Raw genomic sequence first — 21,650 nt, forward strand, 5'->3', positions numbered from 1 at the left:
TTACCATTTGTTTGTGATAATTTCTGAATCAAAGAATAATGAATGATCGCCCTCATTCCCCCTTCCAGATTTATAACGTGGCCCTCAGTGAAGTCATGAGACCGTACAGGTCAGCTCCCAGGTGGGACTGTGTGTAACTTAAAATGCGCTGCAGGACAGTTCTTTAAAAAAGCCTGCAGACACAGCAAAACTGTTCCCTAGAGACAGACAGGTGAGAAAAGAGGCCAATATACCTGAAAGGCATTGGCCCTGCTGCTGCTGCTCTGTCTGGAGGTAATCCAAAGCACATCCAGCCTAAAAAGCCTGAACTCTCAAACAACCAAGTCTAAGTCTAATTACACACACACACACACACACACACACACACACACACACACACACACACACACACACACACACACACACACACACACACACACACACACACACACAGTGTCACCTGAAGTCAACCTGTTTGTGAAGCAACACTAACAGCTATTAATGACACTGTGATTCAAACAGGCCAGGAGGAGGGAAGAGCTGCCGTCTCATCTGCCTCCAAACTCTTGAGCAGGTCCGCTGAGTATTCTGGGACAGCAATCTGGCAGCGTTCCAGCGATTTGCAAAGAAAGCGAACCATGTGGAGTGGGCTAAGGAGGCAAATGTCACTCTGCACTCATCATGACGTGCAGAGAGGACGGATAAGATCGGAGAGTTACACTCAACCGGAGCCCCCCCCCAGGCTAAATAATGCTGACAAATCACAAATGGAAAAAGATACTACATTTCTCATGCTGTTCCTGCCACAACAAATTTCTCCAGCGCAGACATGCAAACACAAAGATCCTCTTCTCTTTTTTCTGTAACCTGTCTTGAACCAGTTGGTGCAGCTGAGATTAAGAATTCATCTTTGAGGATAAAGGATAAAGCTGGTATTATTTTACCTTCACATGTATTTGGCAGATGCTTTTGTCCAAAAATGAATCTTTGTTATTATCAACAAATCTGATGAAAAGACCAAAAACAAAAAAAAAAAACAAATGTAGCCCATTGCAGTACTTTGCTTAGCTGACCCACTTCAGCACCATTGATAACTGAGGGGGGATTCTTTTGATAAAATAAAAATATGAAGAAAACTGGTAAGTCTTTGCTTGTCTAGACATCATGGTTGATTTAAAAAAAAAAAAAGAGATCTATTTCAGAGAATACCCTGGACTCCAGTGGGTGTTTTTTCATTAATAAATCAATAACCTGGGTCATTGCTGTATTTCTTAATGGAAAATAGAGGAAAATAGTAAATTGTGCTGGCATATAAATACATTAAAAGTATTGAAAAGTAAGGAAATGTTCTAGAGAGTTGCAATTTTTTATCTTGCAACTGCTCAACTGTAACATCCCAGGGTTGGCACACTTTGGCCACCTTAGTACCAACTAAGCATAATTTAAAAACCACAGCCTCCTTGAATATTTTTGCTGACCATGTCCATCCCTTTATCACCACCCATCTTCTGATAGCTGCTTCCAGCAGGATAACACTCCATGTCACAGAGCTCAGATTATCTCAAAGTGGTTTCTGGAACATGACAGTGAGTTCACTGTACTCATATGGCCTCCACAGTCCCCAGTCCAACATAGCACCTTTGGGATGTGGTGGAGCGAGAGATATGCATCATTGGTGTGCAGCCAACAAATCTGCAGCAATTGCACGAATGTCAACATGGACCAAAATCTCTGAGGATGGTGGTGATAATGTGGATTATAGACTGATTGATATAGACTGATTGATCCCTACTAAATCCTAGAATACAATGCACATCTATACTGTTTTTGTCTATGGCCATGCTCTTTGGTGAGGTTGTGAGAACACATCATCAAAAACAATCAAGTGGATTTTCTTCATTGTTAAAATCCCAAACATTCAGGTTTATTTTGCTTTTTCCACAATGCCACCAGTGTCATGTTGATCATCACACCAGTTCATGCTGTATTCTTAACTGGTTGGTTACAGTAGTAGAAGCAGGTCATAGTAATCTCCATAAACATATTTCTGCATAAAAATATGCAGATTACCAATTTCAAGTGGATACAACAGGAAGTCACTGCCCAGACATGCATCACTTCCACCAGAAGCCCTGATAAATTGCTTTGTCCTGAGACACTAGGTCAGCTGATTAGTTGATGCGTTCCCAAACTGAAATTCCCAGTTAGAGTGGCCAGTTTTTCTCACGCTGACAAAGAACCATCATTTTGGAGCCACCAACACTATCCCCACATATGTTTCATGTAGAGTACAAAATCATACAGTATATACCCAGAATAAATCACTCACTCAAAAGATGAAAATCCTACTACAACCACAATGCTGTACCTTCAAGCTTGCTCAGGCAGCTGTTATTGAGCCTGAGTCTGGATTCAACTAACAGGGAGATCTCACTTCAGGCAAAGTGGAGGGAAGTGAGTGGTAACATACTTTATATAAATATTCTTCCCAGTTTATAATGATAGAAAGCCTGTTGACAATGTGAAGCTGTCCTCAAAATGTGTAAATGCAAAGATATAATGTGCAATGTCAGAACTTCAGACATGTTACAAGAAATTTGAGGTTGTCAAGGCTTCCTGTAAACTGATGAAAAAAAAAAAAAGACTTGGTACAATAAAAAAAAATCAGATACTGCACTCAAATCTTATTCCACTGTAACAGCGCAAAAAGCAATAAGCCCATTTAGACTTTGCTGCATCTGATAGTTTCTGTAAACAGACTTCTCAAGATGGCTTCCGGGCCCCAATTAAGCCTTTATCAGCAGCTTATTATCCTTTAGCCTGTGATTATCATGTAGTGAGGGATTGCAGCCTCTTCTCACATCATCTACTATTCATAATTAGCATGCACCAAGTTATTTTTGAAGACTCTGGGTCTTCATTCTGTTAGCATCAAGCATGTGTCTATGGTAACAAGGCATGGATACATAAAACCTTACAACCCAATGATCATAAACTTGTATCTGTTTATCTGGAGCCTTCCCTCAGGCTCCAGCCATGTCTCTTCTGGTCCCTAATAGGAGCCATACACACAGCATACAACAGAGCACTATTCTAATCTGTGGCAGGAGCCTGAATGAGAGCACAGTCAGAAGAGGGTGCAGATTGCAGGGGGGATGAGGGTCAAAACCGTGTGTACAAGCGTCCAGCTGGCTGATAATGAGGGCGGCCTCACCCCCCCACGCCACTTTCCACCACCCAGCATTTCACTGTGCCCTTGTGTGTATCAAAAGGTTCACAATAGGTTGGTAATAAGAAGGAGGGGCTTTCGCCTCTGCACACATGAGGTCTTTGTGGCCAGAAAATGTTAGGAGGGGAGCCAATAAAGGAGGAAAGTGAGAGGTGAAATACTGAGCAATTATCAAATCCCAACAGACTACCAAGCTGCCACAGGATGTTGTAAAAGATAACGAAGTCTGAGCTCAGGTGGCAGCCAAGGCCCGCAGTGATCTACAGTCATTATTTGGACTTGTTGTTAGCCCAGATGATGGTTTAACTCGGGGAGGTTGCGTCTGTTTGTGTGGTGTCACAGCTCCTAAAGTGGCGTTTTTAACCGTTTCGATGTAATGATCCCTTTCCTCCCTCAGCTGGGCCAGAGCTTTGCCTTTTCTCAGTTTTCTTAGAGGACTTTAAAGCATTGATAAATTTATCTATTCAAAGGTTAATCAAGGTTCATTTATAAATATTGTAGGTTACAGTCAGAACTTGTAACATTTATACATAAAGACTTTATTTTGCTACACTAGTGCTGTACTTTCAAACCAACCAAATGGCCCAGCCAATTCATCAGCCAGTATTAGGTTACTGGCGATATACTGGTCATGAAAAATGCATCTGACAAAATGTTATATAAGCACCAATGCAGTAAAAACTCTTTAAAATCGGTATTTTAAGAATCATGCATTTGCATTTACTTAAAATTGATGACAATCAGTCAACATATAATGTCCTGTTATATCTATGTCTGAATCAAGCTTACTTGCACATTAAAAGAAAAAGAAATGAGCACTGGTCTGGATCTATTTGAGATGGATGTTAATGTGCAATATCGTGATGTGAAGCACTGATAGCTTACAGAGCATAAATATTCCATCCAGTAGTATATATCACAGGATGGCATGAAAATGACAGGTTTGCAGTAGTTCTCTATAAACTACAATACTTTGACCTTTATAATATGTTGGTCCTAGTAAAACAGTGATAATGTTCTTCTCCAGGGCATTGTTAGTGCTGCAAAAATTCAAGGCCAGCAAAGGAGGGCCAGGAAGCTACACGAAAACCCCTAGGTGCTTAACGAACGAAGGATTGATAGCAAACAGATAAGATAATTAGAGGAGGGTTAAGACTCACCAAGATGTCACGACTTGCTGATATAGTCTTCCTCGATCTGTAACAAGCTATGTAGCAGGTCTCTGTCCATATTGCTGAAGTCATTATTTACTTATGGCCGTCTGAATGCAACATTCAACCCCGCAGAGCCAGCAGTGACAGCCTCTCTTTTCTTTCCCCGTCTCCTAGTTTCTTTTATAACAAGCACACTTCACTTCAGATGAAAGCACAAACAGATCTACAGGGTCCCACAATTCTCAGACACATGCAGCCTCATCTACTTCAATGGAGAAACCACTCTGATTTTTTCCTACACTAATATACGGCCTGAAGTAGACCACTTTAAATATGATAGAGAACTCACTTGGATACTTCGAGCTTGACCAAGCACAACTCTACTTTTTCTTCCTGAACTGTAAAAAAAGTCAAAGCATTGTGAGTTTTAGAAAATAATTCTACTGCAGTTAATCTCGATGAAAAGTTTGCACAGTAAAAGGGGCATTGAATCAACTCTTTATTTGAAAGAAATACTGTTTTTTGTTTTTTGTTTTTTAAATCTGCAGCTATAGCTGTGCATTTTCTGTGCAAATGCAATATCCTGAGTTTCATTTTCAATATTGGGGCAATATTTTTTTTTAAACACCCAACAAATCATATTTAATGTTTAAGATTTTGCAAGAGGTAAAGGACACACTGAATAATCAAGGAGTATTACTCAACCTTGCAGTTCCCCTCTGAGCTGCGATGCCTTTTCAAATCTTTGAAATGATCATTTTAATGATAGGACTCACAGGTTTACTGTTCTGGCCACTGTCTGTGCTCTCATCATCCCTGTCAGCTGCAGCAGGCAGCTGTTTTTCTGTGAAAAACACTGTATAAAGTACACGTTAAATAATTTAGCAACTACATATTTCAGGCAGGTATTTCCCTCAGGAGTTCACGGAGACCTGAAGAAGTCAAAAGATGTGTTATTACTGAACCTGCATGCATGCAGTGCCAGAAATAGGACGCCTGATGAGTGATAATGCTTCTCTAGCCTTGCTGTAAATGTTAAAAGTCAACACATTAGCCACATCAATTTGACATTTTCCCAAATGTTAAATGTTATAACAACAACAACAAGCAAAAATAAAAATAACAGTAACACCTGAAAGATGCTTTTGGATGTGAGTGTGTCTTGATGTCCAGTTGCGTTAACTCATTCTGGAAACACAGTCTGGTAATAAAGTAGAGGCCAGGTCAGATCACACACTATGTGCTAAATAACTTACATGTCTGTTCCCTGACATGCTTTTCTAAAGCAGGAAGGCTGCAGAGTCCTCCCATAAGTCACTTTAGTCTCTTGTATTTTACATTTATGTTGACGCAGTCTTGTCTCACCCTGCTGCTATTGGTCAGGACGTGGTGACAGCCCTCTGTGACTCAGGCAATCTCTGACCGCTGCCTCATCAAATGAACTCTTTTAGACTGCAGTGAACCTCACTGACTCCACACAGTACCTGTAGCCTGATCTATAAACATGGGTACACACAGCTTTTGACAGGAGGACTGCAGGCGCACACAGAACATGTAACTGGGCTTATTTTGTAGTGAAAGAAATGGCCAGCATAGAGCTACTGTTAGTGGATTAAATGAAACACTGGGCCACCATTGCATCTAATTTAAAACTAGTTACAGTTAGTTATGAAATGAGTAACTAATTAACCACTTAGTAATAACTGTCACATCACATATGAATAAATAAATAAATAAATAAATGCTGTAACTTTACTTTGTGAAATGTGACAGGAAATTGAATCTTGTTTGGTTCTGACTTGTTCAACTTGGAGAAATTATTTATTTATTTGTGTATTTCTCTAGATAATCTCCTTGTAATGACCGGCAAGCATTCAAGAGTTCCTGCTACATTAGGATCACTCTCCAGAAGGCCCATTCCGATGTTGAGTTCACTCATCTGGAATTTTTTGACCCAGCAACAATATTAATTCATCCGCAACAAACTTAAAGCTGCATTTGTTCATTTTTATGGTCACTACGGGAAAAAAAAAGACCTGTTAGCTGTTTCATAGAGCTGTATAGCAGCTTTGAATAGGACAGGTGGGTGGTGAGGAATTATTCTGTACAATTTACATTTATATCTTAAATAGGATTGTAATGCACGGCCAGAAACCCTGCAGTAAAATGTGTACAATTCTTTTATTCCAGGTTTTTTGCTCTGTCAAAAACATCTGCCTGCTGCTGGAAACGACTGGTGAGAGACTTATTGGCAGGCACACATAAGCAAAACATCAAGTTCAAATGGTCTAAAATGATGATTACAGGAACAGGGGATCCACGTTCAATAAGAAAATCTTATTTTGTTTACCAGTGACCCACTTTGCATTACATATAGTCATTATATATTTGTTACTGTGAAAATACTGATTAGTGGAGCCTTAACAGGATTTCCTCCTTTCCATTTTTTTTAAATAAAAATCTTTATTGTCTGCAAACATCCAAAACAATTCAGCAGCATAACGGAAATCAAAACCTACTTCTTGTCCTCAGGCGAGGCCAAAACTGCTTTTTCTGACTATATTTCACTCAAGGTGATGGCCCTCAACATACTGCTGGGAGCTCCATTTTCCTGATGGCCTGTCTGTTCCTTGTGTTTGGAGGAGAGGTGAGCAACACAGTGAATCAGCCTGAGTTACAGCCTGCCAAGCTGCTGTCAAACCCCCTAAATATAACTGTTAATACCATTTGTTATGGTGAAGAAGAGAAGCATCCATGATACCAACCTTGGATTTCTCCTGCTTTCAGATCTGGGTTAAGCTGAATGAAACACTGTGAGACAATGAGATGATGTTTTTCAGGACGCAGGCTTAAGCATCATTTGCATTTTCAGCTGTTTTATTATATTTAAAACTGTATTAACCAACCACACCTGTATCTCCGCTAAGTCTCTGTTCCACCGCAGCATTGTTTTGGACTTGTCTTCACACTAAATGGGACTTGTTGTTTTCATTTTTTTTTCTTTTTACAATTCATTTATTTAATCATCCTGCAGCATATTAAATGTTCATTCTCCAAAAAAAACCCCGCCAACTGGGCCAGGGTTAACTTATCAGCTCAAAGCAAAACTGCAAGATTAGACTTGCCTTAATAGGGCTTTTTTTTATTTTCAGCTATAAACATCATGATGATGGCGCCTGAAAAGGTGGAAGCATCTCTGAACTTTCATTAGCCGTGGCATCGCTGCTGCAAAGAGAAATGTTTTTGTCCCACAGGCAAGCTGCCAACTTTCGCAAATATACACTTCATTTTGAAAACACTATGAAAACTAAGAAAAAATTTAGTGAAATTTCATCATAAAATATCATAACAATGGTTTAGATGGAGTACTTTAGCAGCTTTGATACATATGGAGGTGCTTCAAATGCAAATTAAATGTGAACTACATGCCACAGAGCCTCACGATTTCCGAAGATTGCGTTTAAGATGGCGACAAATGTGCTTTTGAAATTCTTTCAAATGTCCCTTGATGTGTCTGAAGACATTTACAGACACACTTTGATGCTGGTACAGCGAATGCTTCAGGATGTTTTCCGATTATAAAGTGACAGCTTTAGATACTTCTGCAAATTAAAACACTGGAGAAATACAGTATATCGGTATGCATGAAAAATAAATAAATAAATAAATGAAAATGTCCACATGGAGGAGAAATTCCATTTTTCAAGGGTTTTAACTTCAAAGGGCAGCGCTTGTAACACATGACTCCAGGGTTTCATGCAGTTGTCGAGGTTCCGTTACTTGCTCTGGGTCTGCGATAGCTTGTCTACAGGGCAACAATATCATTTCCTCTAAAATTATTTACTACTTCATAGTTTAGATATTTATGATACACATTACTGCTGTAAAATAAGAAGCTAGGAATCAAGAACAACCTTGATTTCAGACGTGCCCTTATGGTATTGTTTCGATATTGTTCTCGTTAAATCAGTGCTGCAGATGTAGTCGCCACCTAAAAAACCAGCAGCAGTTTGCAAGTAATGGCGTTCTCGTCTCCATTTATGTCCACGGTGAATTTCTGCACATCAAGCAAACTGCACAGCCGCTGCGTGATGATAAGCTTTATATGGATGTGTGTCACTGCAGCAGATTTTGAGTCCCTACGCTGCTCCTCTCCTCACGCCTGTTCTCCTTCCTATTGGTGGAGTCAGACACAAGATACTAACTAGGTCAATGAGATTCCTTTACACTCCTCCAACAGGGGAACCACGGCAAAAAAAAGAGGATAGGAGGAAAATGGGAAACAGAGAGGTGAGAAGATGTAATGAGAGCAGAAGGATCAGGAGATACTTCTTCAAAGCCAGTGCTTTTTCCACTGAGGAAGGAATAAGAGGGGAGTACGATGCAGCAGCTCTGACATGAAACAAATGATGTCTGTGGTGACTCGCTCAGATATTGTTGACGTGACTTATTAACAATGCAGACATTTCCCTCTGAAATCTTTGTAATGGGGAAAACACAGAAACAAAAAACTGAGAGGTTGGAACTTCTCTTGGAGACACCCTCAATCCTTATTTTTAGATACATGCACAAGTGAACCCAGCAACTGTGGCTATGTTATAGTTAAAAACCCACAGGGGTGCTCCTTGCACCAGTTGTGTTGCAGTTTGTTAATGGTCAAAATGGAAAAGAAAAAAAAAGTGCATAAAACTGGAACTGGCTAATGAGCACAGGCAAAGAATCTATGCATCCAGAACTTGAAGAAAAATCAGCTTTTTAGCACAACCTTTAACTGCGTCATATAAGCAGTTTAACCCAAGTATATTCTGGCTGCAATCCTCCTGCGTATACCCTTCCTTTTGATGTATACACTGCTCAAAAAAATTAAAGGAAGACTTTTTAATCAGAGTGTAGCATCAAGTCAGTTAAACTTCTGGGCTATTGATCTGGTCAGTTAAGTAACAGAGGGGGTTGTTAATCAGTTTCATCTTCTTTGGTGTTAACAAAATTAACAACAGGTGCACTAGAAGGGCAACAATGAAACAACCCTGAAAAGAGGAATAATTTTACAAGTAGAGGCCACTGACATTTTCCCCTCCTCCTCCTTTATGACTGTTTTTTCACTAGTGTCACTACCTGAACCCTACAGAGGTTGCACAGGTAGTCCAACTCCTCCAAGATGGCACTTCAATACGTACCATTGCCAGAAGGCATACTCTAGGAGAACTGGACAGGGCCATAGAAGGTCCTTAACCCTTCAGCAGGACCAGTATCTGCTCCTTTGTGCAAGGAGGAACAGGATGAGCACTGCTGGAGCTACAAAATGACTTCCAGCAGAACACTGGTGTGAATGTCTGATCAAACAATCAAAAACAGAGACTTCATGAGGGTGGTCTGAGGGCCCTACATCCTCTACTGGGCCCTCCGCTCACTGCCTGGCACCGTGGAGCCCAATTGGCAGAACAGGCATATCCATGGAGGGACGCACAGACCTCTATAGGCTTGGCAACAGCACTCATTATCAGACCCTATGCTGGTGCACGACAATGCCTGGCCTCATGTGGTGAAAGCATGCAGGCAGTTCCTGGAGGATGAAGGAATTGATACCACTGACTGGGCCCCACACTCACCTAAATCCAACAGAACACCTCTGGGACATTGCGTTTCAGTCCATCCGATGCCACCGGGTTGCACCTTAGACTGTTCAGGAGCTCATTGATGCCCTGGTCCAGATCTGGGAGGACACCGTCCATCCCAACATCAAGCATTCATACAAGCACATGGGGGCTGTACTGAGTACTGTTTTGAGTTGCTGCAATGAAATTTTGGTCAAATGGACTACCCTGCTGCATCATTTTTTTCACTTTGATTTTTAGGGTGTCTTTGAATTCAGCTCTCTCTAGGCTGATAATTTTCATTTCCATAAAACAAATTGGCATCCTTTTATTCCTAACACGTGGCCCAGTCCATTTTAGTATCCAGCATTTTTTCCCCCATTGAGATCTGATGTAAGGGCAGCATGGTGGCGTGGTGGTTAGCGCTGTTGCCTCACAGCAAGAAGGTCTTGGATTTGAATCCACCACCGCCTTTCTGTGTAGAGTTTGTGTGTTCTCCCTGTGTCTGTGTGGGTTCTCTCTGAGTACTCTGGCTTCCTCTCACAGTCCAAAGACATGCACTTAGTGGGGTTAGGATGTGTTTTCAAAGTGTTCCTTTAATTTTTTTTGACCAGTATATTTTTGGGGACATACCCTTTTCCACTTCCCAAAAATGTCAGTTTCCACTCTCAACTGATCTTCAGCAGAGTTTGTTTTTAATAAAAAATTAAGAGTAACACAATAACAGCAAATATTTTGCTGAATAATGATAGATGTTTATACTTAGAGAGCTTCTAAAACACACGTCATATTTATATTCATCAATTTTAAACATTTACAATGGTATAATTTCACCCAAAATCTCCAATGCAGTAATCAATCAGACTGGGAAAACAATGTGAATGTAATTGCAGCCAGTGTGAAATTAATTTAGACTGTTGATCAGACAAAAAAAGCCCATTTTAAAACATCAAGACTTTTGTTTCCAGATATATTCTGCCTTTTTTTAGGGCTTCGCTGGGACTCCTATTAAATCTAAATTAATATAACAAGCCTCATTAACTTTTTTCGGTAACCTTCTTTTTCAGATATTTATTCCACCACTCAAATTCAATAACAATGTAGGTTTCTAAAGGCGATGGATCATCCACAGACACTGCTGTGAACAGTTTTCATTAGAGCTCCTTTATCAGAGGAAACTATAAAACTGTCTGCATGGCTGCGTACCATGAGCCAAATCACATGTGTAAATCCTATCTACCTACCCCAAAAGAAGCATCATCTTACCAGCATATCCCCCACTGACACTTTATTGATTTCTGTTCTCATTACATCTGATGCCAAGTTAATGTTTCAGTATGACATGCGACATACCTGGTAGTCACTGAGGGGGGGGGGAGCACCACACAAAGGATTATCCTTTGGCCTTAATGAAAGATGAGTTTATCACAGCAATCCGGCAACTGCAAATAAATCACCTGATGCTCGTGTTCTGCGTGTTGGCATTTCATTAGTTCCATTTCATTACACATATCAGGGGGCCTTTCTTCAAATGTCAGAGGAGTGAAAAATCTCCTAAATGAACACTGTTCGCCTTCGTGCTGACCAGCAATGAGACCGTGATTTAAGAGAGGAGGATCCTGTCGAGCACCTCTGCTAAACTGTTTGATATCAGGGCTGTAAGCTGTTGTTATAGTGCACGCACATGTGGCCTACGGGCGCCTGATTACAGCCATCCCCTACCTCTCTGTCTCTGTCTTTTTCTCTCTTCTCTCCCCTCCCATCTGAGTGTACGGAAACACGCCAGGCTGTTTTATAACAGCCCTTCTTGTTGGATTAATCCACGCTGGGGTGCCAATCTCTGGGCCAGAGTCACATTGCGCAGCCTCTAATAGCCAAGAACGGCCACGGGGACACGAGGACTTTAAAGGGCAGAGATGCACAGACTATCAGAGATTAGCTGACCTTTAGCAATGTAGTAAAAAAATTCCAACAGAATTTAAAAATTGTTTTTAATTAAGGAATATTGATATAAAATATGTCTGATATCTGAATGATTATTGGCAAATAAGATAACATCTACTGACAGCAGTGGCTGATGTTTATCTGTCGTGCCGTGTTGATTTTAAGCTGCTACATGTGCACAGATGGTGTGATGAAGGAAACAGTTAAGCAGTTAGTTTAACATGTCATTTTATACACAGAATATTGTGATTTTATTGTTTCCCTACTGAGAGAGATTCCTGACGGTCTGTTGATATTTTGGTACAAACATGAAGTTTGTAGCGTCTTAACGAGGAGCAGAATTTAAGAAAAAGCTGTATAAAGCCACATGTAGGCGCACTGCAGTCAGGTACAGGAACAAATGAGTTTACTGTTACCACGATCGGTTAGTTCATTTGTACTGTTGTGTGACTGTGGTGTTTTCAGAGTATCCCAGCAACTACTATTTTCCTAAATACTTGAATACACCAAAGTAAACGATAAATGGACTGTGCTTATATAGAGCTTGTATCCTCACACACACGCTCACACATTCACACTCTGATAGATGCATTGGAGCCAACTTGGGGCTTAGTTTTTTGCCCAAGGACACTTTGACATGCAGGTTAGAGGAGCCAGTGACTGAACCGTCGACTTTCCGATTAGTAGAAGTCATACCTCTACCTCCTGAGCCACAACCGCCCCTATGAAATGAAATTTTCTAGTTCTATATCTCTTTTGAAATTACATCCTTATATTTTACCATCTCTTTGATGTAATGTCCTGGTTTCCCTCAAGAAAAAAAAGACTTTGGTATGTTATTGCTGAGTTTATAATGATTCAAATCCTACACAATTATTATTATTATTAGATTAAATATTAATATTATTATAAAGACTTTATTATTGATTATATACATATTATTATATTATTATAAAATTATCATGTGGATGATTTTATTTGAGGAGTCAAGGTTAAGGTGCTTTGGCCATGAACTGTCTGCCACTGCAGTGGAGCTTGTTTGTATTCAAAATGTATGTTAGCACTCAACTTCAGTATAAAGGAACTCCAAAGAGAAAACAAACAGGGCTGTCTCTGTGGGGTTTATAAAAACTAGACTAAAAATTGAAGCAGTGTTGGATTTTGTGCTTCTTCTTTTTTTTTTTAATTGCATCACTCTACACCTTGGTCATGGTTTACAAGGTGTAATGAAGGGGAAATGAAGAAGTCCTCAATCCAGTTGAGCTACATTCTTATCAGTAAGGGTGTTCCTCCTTTCTCATCCATGACTGATTTTATCTCTGTGACGCCGAGAAACTCTGCGAACAAAGGGCAGTTTCTTAGATTTAGTTATTAAACTGATCACTAAATAAATGCTTTTTAAACATTCTTATCATTTCCTGAAATGGTTATCATCTCTGCACTTTGAATTTCACAGGAATCAAAGACTTTTTAAGCAGGTCCATGGACAAAGAAATGTGGAATCCATATTTGAACACATTTGGGGGGCTGCGTTACGAAAAAGCCATAGACAATTTGTGTTTTTCTGGGACAAACCTCTGGGGGAAAACCCAAAAAAATAAAAATAACAACTTGGAGCAGCCGCTGTCTCAGCCTTTCCACTTACTACTCCCTCCACTCCTCCTCTGTGAACAAGACAGTCTGTGTCATCTTATGCTCACACAAGTATGCATCATTATACCACCACCAAGCATCGGCGAAGTGAGCTGCATAAAACTGCACTCAGCAACAGTAACATAGCACAATGTGGGCTTCAATTCAGCACGCCCGGCATTACAGTGATCTGAAAAATTAAAAAACTCCTCACGTGCGACATCCTCTCACCTCAGTTTTACTGTTGCCCAATAACTTTCTCTTGTAATGTCATCAGTATTACAGCAACAACAAGAGTTGCATTTGCTGCATTGGCGCATCCAGAGGAGACAAGAATTTTGCCTCTTGGTCAGTTGCTGATAAGCCGTCTTTGAAAACAGCAGTGCTGCAGGCACTGACAGTTAAGGTCAGAAACGTCTTCAGAATATAGAGTCTGAACCAGTAGTAGACCTTTCTGAAGAGCACACAGAAGCATGCAAAGTCTTATGGAGACAATGTGGCATGAGCTTAAAATCAAAGCATCCTGAGCAGCGCACATAAAACATAAAGACAGGAAAAGAGAAACGGTGTCATCCAGCTGCCAAAGAAAGCCACATCTCCAGACTGGCTGCTCTGGTATTAGCCTACTTTTTCTTTGTTGACAGACGGCATGTTACCCCCTGTTGTCAGAATCGATTAGTCTAAGCAGCTGAAGTTGAGCAGCACTTAGAATAGCTTCTGTTCATCTTATTACCTGTGAGAAGGCCTTACTTCAAACATACCAAAGCAAATACTGCTCCACTGAGGGAAATGGTCATATGGAAGCCTAAATTATATTGATACAGCAGCAAAAAGCACAGATTAAAGATTTTAAAGAAACAATAGTAAATTGGAAGTGCGCGTGCACTGTAGCTAAAGAGCAAATGAGTGCTCCGTGTACCTAAAGAAGCATGACATTCCGCGATGCAGATTCACAACAGTGTAAACCACTAAACTAGAAAAACAGGACTCAGGTGTGAACTGTAAATTCCTCTCTGACTTCGTAGCTACCTCATACCTTTTGTTTATTTCACCTGACGTATGATAGGAAATACAGTTCCAAAAGTCAAAGCCTGTTCTTAAAAACTGGAAAAAAAAAACCTTACATGACATGTCATTTTTTTAATGAGCTACTTCTCGGGATGTAACTGTATATTACACGCAAATACGTCTAGTGAGAAACAGCATCAAGGTCAAAATTACTAAACTACAAGAAACAGAGATCTTGTTTTGATTAGCTGAACTGATGCGAAGGAATGAACAACAACAACAAAAAAAATGCTGGCTATAAGAAGTTGTTAAACCTTTTCCCTAACACATATTTATGGGAAATGACTTCTTCACACACCTGAGCTGTGAGTGGGAGAGGTGGTTTGGCCTTTAGGTGTTTTCGAGAAGCACAGTGAAAGTAATGCATTCACACAGTCTTAAGAAAGGAAGATCAAAAATGACAAGCAACCAAACCCAAGTGGATCAGATTGCCAGCCCTGCATGAGGCAACTGTTTTGAAAAGGCCGCTGCAGTTTCGACAAAACAATTTCGCTGCAGTGACCCTGCTGATCAGGTCGGCGATTACCATTTATCTGAAGTAGAATCACACTAATCAAGATTTCCCCTTGTCCATATGTGGAAACACATATTTATAGGCAAAGTCACAAACTAAATTCACATCATCATTGGCATTTTCACTGCTGTACTGGGTAGCTGGGTGTGCTTTGATAAAGGTCAAATTATTTTAGTGATTTTGTGTCCTGTGTGTACACAAAGCAGTGGCCTGAAAAAAAAAAAATAACACCATCTTAACATCCAGCATCTCAGCATTACTATTGTCTGACCTCTTTGGTCCTCTCCAGCTCGTTGGTCAGGGCCTGTTTGGCAATCTCCACCTCGATGATCTTTTGTCTGAGCAGCTCGTTCTCGTCCTCGGCTCTGCTGCGTTTGTCCTCCACGATCTCCAGCTCGTTGTGCAAACGTACCGACACATCTTTGGCCACCTGAGGTCACACGGTCCAAAAGGTTCAAGCAAAATGCATGTGTTGATATGCTAACTTAGGTGCTCATCTAGTGACTTACATCTGAAAACATCCACGCTGTTTTATCATATAATTTGCTGTCCTATGGGAAGAACATCCTTTATTAGTACTACGATTAAATTGACAGATTAGCTGATAATGACAATAATTATTAGTTTCTCTCTTAAATCAGTCTTATGAAAACTATCAATCATTTAATTATTTCCATTTCCACTAGGACTTCTTGGAATCAGTTAGTTATTTAGAGTGGTGAATCTCAAACTCTGGGATGAAGGCAGTGAAAATGAAGAAGTGAAACCAAGGTAAGAAATATTGTTTCCTCACCTTTGTAAAATTAAACACAGACTCTTTTTTTTTATTAAGATTAAGATAAGATTAAGATAAGATAGTGTTTATTTGTCTATTATTGCTATTGATTGATAAAAAAATGTGGAGCATGGGGCTGAAACTTTTTTTCAGTTTCCAGAAAAAAGTTAAAGAACCACTGGCTTTGAGTCGCAATGTTTCTCCGCTGAACAGATGCTGTTTTTATTATCTTAAAGATAAAAATGTTTTGATTTAAGGAATTTATCGTAACAGCAACGTTATATCTGAATAATTTGGCATGACAGAAGGTCAGTGTAAAAGTTTTGAGTAATAACAGTTCTGTGCCATCACTGAGAAATATACAGACAAATTCGCAGACCTTAAGATCCTGCTCCAGACTACGCAGCAGCTCGCCGTCCACGTGGCCGGTCTGAGCGACCCGTAGGCTCTTCTGCTCTGCCTTTCGCAGGCGGTATTGTAGAATTCGGCAGTTTTTGTTGGAGCGGTCCAGTTCCCTCCGCAGCTCCTGTACCTGGTAGACCTCCTCCTCCAGATAGCTGTCTCGCACCTCCTCCATCTCAGCCCGCAGCTCGTCCACTTCATCCTGAGAGAGACAGAGGAAAACAGAGGCCAACTGTTAACACGGTTTAATTACAAAAGTCAATAATGATGCTGATATAAAAGGTATTTATTTTTTATATTTATAGGTTGTTTGCACCAATGTGCAGTTGGCTTTTAGTATGACCTGGTCCTGCAACGCATGTAAAACCTAAATTATAAAAACATTAACCTTGTTAAAGGGACAGTTCAACCCCAAATCTAATTTCTATCCAGACAGTTTTGGTGACATCTGCTGCAAAGACACTTGCCTTTACTTAATTATAATGGAAAACGATGGCATTCTTCTCTTCAGCCAAAAGGTGTGTATGAATGAACCCAGGAGCATCATGCTGTGAGGAAAACTGTGCTAATCTCTGCACCGCTGTGATGCCCACAATATCTTCCAGTGTTAGCATACTTGTCCGCAGCTTATTGTAAGGACACAACACAACACAATAATCAAATCGCAATCACAAAAAAATCATTTTGCATATTTTTCTGTTGACCACAGATTTGGAGTAATAAAAAGATCAGTGAGTGGACCACTTGACAAAGCAGCTGATGAAAATGGAAATTGTTGATTTTCTAATTACGCTACAACAAGAAGAAGTTTTATAGCTTTCCTAAGCACTTATTTTAGTACTGCACATTCAATCTGTAATGGTTTGTGATACAAACATATGAGAAAAGAGATACAGTATGCCGCAATATACTGTTGTAGATTATACTAATACTTTTACATGATTACATGAGTTCCAGTAATGCAGGTACTGTTAGAGCTGATGATGTAACATTACTAGTTGGTTCTAAGCATCTTATCTTTGGATTGAATGCATTCACATTCTCCACCTCCTGTCAACATAACATCACAGTCTGGAAAAAAAGGCAGATTTATCTGCAGTGCTGAGTTACTACAGTAGTTGGTCTGGTGACCAGTGAGGTATCTGTTTGCCTCCCATCCTGACAAATCGGTTTGCTCTGTAGATTTCCCCTGAGACGGATACTCCTAGGACTTAACTGGCATTAGATGAAAAGACAACTGGGCACAGAAAAAAAGAGAGGGAGGGAAGAGCGTGTCAATTAATGAAAACTAAATCCATCCTCATTTGGTTCGGGAAAGCACACAGTCCATTGTTATATGAGGAGGGCCCTGGAGGAAGCAGCTAATGACCTCGCACAGGGTCAAGCCAATCGATGATCAGGTTAAAAGAGTCAGAGGCAGAGCAGCATCCTGGAAGCAGGTATATAATCGCTGATGTTTATGCTGGGTCACCACCGCTACTTAGTCCTCTCTTTGAAGGATGTTTTTTTTTTTTCATTAGCAACTGTTTTAAGAGAGCTGAATGATTTTTGTTCTGATTGCAGTGAATACCTGCAACAGATTGTTTTTATTATCTATTTATCTGCCCATTATTCGATCAGTTTATCGATTCACTGCTTAGTTCAGGAAACTGCAGACATATGTGGAAAATGACTAACATCCTTTTTAGCATGTTTTCTCAAATCAAAAATCCAGAAAATCAATATAATGTACCTAAAGATTAGCATGCAAAGAAATAGACAGCCAGTAAATCTTATGATCAATAAACGATCAGTAATTAATATATAATTTCAGCTAATCTAACCTTTTAAAAGCCAGTGCAACTGAAACAACAAGACAACTGTTTCCTTGATTGACAGACCATTCAAACAGCAAAATTTGGATTTTAAATTATAGTAACCTCCATCCATCCATCCATCCATTCGCTTCCGCTTATCCTGTTCAGGGTTGGGGGGGCGGGGGGGAAGGGGGGGCGGGGGGGGGGGGGGGGGGGGGGCTGGAGCCTATCCCAGCTGTCATGGGGCGAGAGGCAGGGTACACCCTGTACAGGTCGCCAGCCTGTCGGAGGGCTAACACAGAGAGACAAGCAACCTTTCACACTCTCATTCACACCTATGGGCAATTTAGAGTAGCAAATTAACCTAACCCCAGTAAGTGTATGTCTTTGGAATGTGGGAGGAAACCGGAGTACCCGGAGAAAACCCACGCAAGCATGGGAAGAACATGCAAACTCCACACAGAGAGAGGGATTCCACAGAGGGAAGTGGAATCGAACCTTTCCTGAAAGACATTTCTTTGTTTCAGCTTCCCAAGTTAGAGGATTTGCTGCTTTTCTTGATTTTTATACTATATAAAATTACATTTTTATGCACTTATGGGGGGGGTAAGAATCTTTTTTTGACCAGATAACATCAGATAATTAAATAATAATAATCTATGAGGTTGCAACTATTATTTTCATAATAGAATTGTTTGATGATTATCTTTGATTAAAAAAGGTCACATAAAGGTCAAAATGAAGAATTTTTATCTTTCCAAAATCAAATAATATGAAACAGGGTAGAAAAAACAAACTGGCGCATTTATGCTTGAACAATAGACCCAAAAAACAACAATCAAAATAGTTACTGATTAATTTGCTGGTTATTAACAGTTTTTTACTGCAGCTCTAAAAAAAAAAAAAAAATCTGTTTTTTGGTAGCAATGTAGTGTAGTCACATATCCACATACTGTATATACACATAACTTTGATCAGATATCACTCCCCATCTCCCCTGTCTCCTTCCACCCCAAGTAAAACACCTGAACTATCAGACATAATAAAACTAAGAGATTCCCAAGAAAAATAAATGCATTAAAAATTTTTTTCCATGAGCATAAGATGCGGCAGAGATGGGAGCTCCCATATATTTTTGGGCCATGGGGGGGGGGGGGGGGGGGTCCTAAAGGTCCTAAAGGCCCTCAGAGACCCAGCTGGCAGGCTGACAGCCAGGCAGGAGGGTGTTTGAACCCCACACACATGGGACATCTGACTGTTATCAAGTCCAGTGGGATAAAGCCATTACAGCGAGAGCCAGTAAAGCTGATTAACTCTCTTGTGTCTCCACTGAGCCAGAGAGAGACACAGACATGCGTGATCAAGTTTGAAATAATACTCTCATCAGTAACATGCAAATAAACATTAAAAAAAAAATAAATAAATAAAGCTGCAAGATTGTATGGCGCATTAGCTGTTTGCCTCCCCTCCCCAAATTATGTGGATAACCTACTTAAAGAGGGGGAGGGGGATCCTGCATATAAAAAAGATCACTGAATTTGCAAACAGTGGTTTACGAGTGCGGTTCAAAGCATTATGAATGCATACCCTCTTAAAAGCTTGTGTGTGTTTCTTTAATCAATCTGGGGTTTGTACATGTTCCCATTAACTTACGTTATGTGCACAACTTCAAAAAGTTAAGAAATAGGAAAAATGAGGTCTGCATTGCATCTGATTGCAACCTCTTCACATCATTATGCACACAGATGTAATTATCTGTGTCCCAAATGGAGCAGAGTGGAAAATAGATGTTGAGACTTTCTGTCAAAACAGACTTTGGTGACTTGACAGCAACAGTATGAAAAGCCTACAAATTTAAAGGGCATACAAGGAAGAAACCTCTATCAATATAATCCCATTGATAAAGGTCGAATCAGCGGGGAATCCCAGGAAGCGTAAAAAAAAAAAAAGACACGATGGATGGAGAGTGGACAGAGAGGGGATGCTTTCAATTAGTGAAAGCATCCTGTAAATGTGGTGGAAGTTGGAAGGTGGAAGTTCAAGGAGACTTAAAAAGAACCTGACAATGTCCTGTGACGGGACGGGTTTTGATTGGACAGCTGCTCTGGATGAAACGTGCACAAAATCTGCTGCTTTTTAAATCCAGGAAGACCAGAGATTTATCGGTGAAATTTCTTGTTGAAATCAAACTATCATACCTTGAGGTAGTCGTTTTCTGATCTCAAGTCCTCAATTTCCCGCAGCAGATCCTCCTCGGTTACATGCTTGGCGCTTGGCAGTTTGAATTGTGCGCTTGTGGAGGGTTTCTCCTGCTTGTGTTTCTCTCCGTGCGAGCCCGGAGCGAGCTGAGCCTGAGACATACTTCCCTTGGCGGCGGAAGCCTCGGTTGTGCGCAGCGGAGTAGCAGCTGTGGCTCCGGCCGCTTCTCCCCGCAGAGGATTATCGGCTCCCAGCTGATCCCGGTCACTGGAGCCGGTACCGGACTCGGCGTCGCTACTAGCGGCTGGTGCCAGCCTCTGCTCATCCGACAGCGGCTCGGACGGGCAGTCTGACAGATCTGAGCTGCTGTCGGTCTGGCTGACTCGGCCGAGAGGCGCTCCGGTCGGTACCCGGATCGGAGATCCATGGCTGAGAGGGCCCGGGGACCCCGAAGCTAGTTTTCCCTTCTTGCCTTTGGCGAGGACCGGACTGCTGGTGCTGTCCGGCTTGATGCTGGCGGCTTTGGGCTCAGCTGCTCCATGCTGTGGCACCTTTGCGGGCTTTTTCGCGACGGCAGACTTGGTGTTACTTTTTGCCGTGGCTGGTTTCTCCTTCGCTCCGGCTGGGTTGCGTCTGGAGCTGCGGTTCAGGTGGGCTAAGGGCACTGTGGCAGACTGCTGCTGCTTGCTTAGTTTGGGGGATTTTGGTACGATGGCAGGTGGTTTGGGGGAGCGGGAGTGCACGTCTTTCAGGAAAGGTCTGGCCGGTGAAGGCGCTCGGTTCAGTCTCTTCTTCTCCAACTGGTGGTTCTGCGGTTTGGTGTCGCTGCCAGAGCCATTGGAGCTCTCCATTATACACCAACACCGGCAGCAGGAGGGTGATGAAGGAAACGATCAATCCACAGCGCCGCGGAAAATCTCTGACATGCAACACCAGAAAAACAGCCAGGTTTCTCTACCTTCTTCTGCTTCGTCGGGTTGGGGATGCGCATCCTGCGTTGCGCTGTGTGTTTTTATTTTACTCCATCCTGAGTGTATTCACCAGGTTGTCATTGTAGTCCCCTCTGCCTGTGGCCCCCTTTGGAGGAAACGCTGCAATAAAAAAGGGATTACTGGGACGGATGGGATGACAGACAGGTTGCATCTGCAGACAGGGCTTGTAAGACTCAAGTTAGAAAGAAGGGAGTCAGTCGGAGTCTCATCAGCCTCTTCTCTTCTTCCACAGACCGGTTTTCCACTCCTGTCTTTCATCGGACTGAGTGCGTTAGACCCCGGTGTCTCTCACCCCTTCTCACTCCTTCCAATCTGACATCAAAAATCTGCAATCGCTGCGGCGAGGCACGACGCCCGTGATTTTCTCATGGG

The 21,650-nt window shown here is 41.2% G+C and overlaps 1 protein-coding gene across 2 annotated transcripts in view; it reads right to left on the bottom strand.

The window, feature by feature from the left end:
• mtcl1 (microtubule crosslinking factor 1) overlaps window positions 1–21,604 on the bottom strand; it is a 79,561-nt gene extending 57,957 nt beyond the window's left edge. For both annotated transcript variants that reach the window (XM_030751508.1, XM_030751507.1), the window contains exons 1-3: window positions 20,286–21,604; window positions 16,269–16,493; window positions 15,386–15,544 (exon numbers count right to left, since the gene is read on the bottom strand). In XM_030751508.1, the coding sequence (XP_030607368.1) occupies window positions 15,386–15,544; window positions 16,269–16,493; window positions 20,286–21,137 (1,236 nt within the window). In that variant the 5' untranslated portion in view covers window positions 21,138–21,604. The remainder of the gene's footprint in view (window positions 1–15,385; window positions 15,545–16,268; window positions 16,494–20,285) is intronic.
• Between the last annotated feature and the right edge of the window lie 46 nt (window positions 21,605–21,650).

Source organism: Archocentrus centrarchus, chromosome 17 (assembly GCF_007364275.1).
Source record: "Archocentrus centrarchus isolate MPI-CPG fArcCen1 chromosome 17, fArcCen1, whole genome shotgun sequence".
Taxonomy (NCBI): domain Eukaryota; kingdom Metazoa; phylum Chordata; class Actinopteri; order Cichliformes; family Cichlidae; genus Archocentrus; species Archocentrus centrarchus.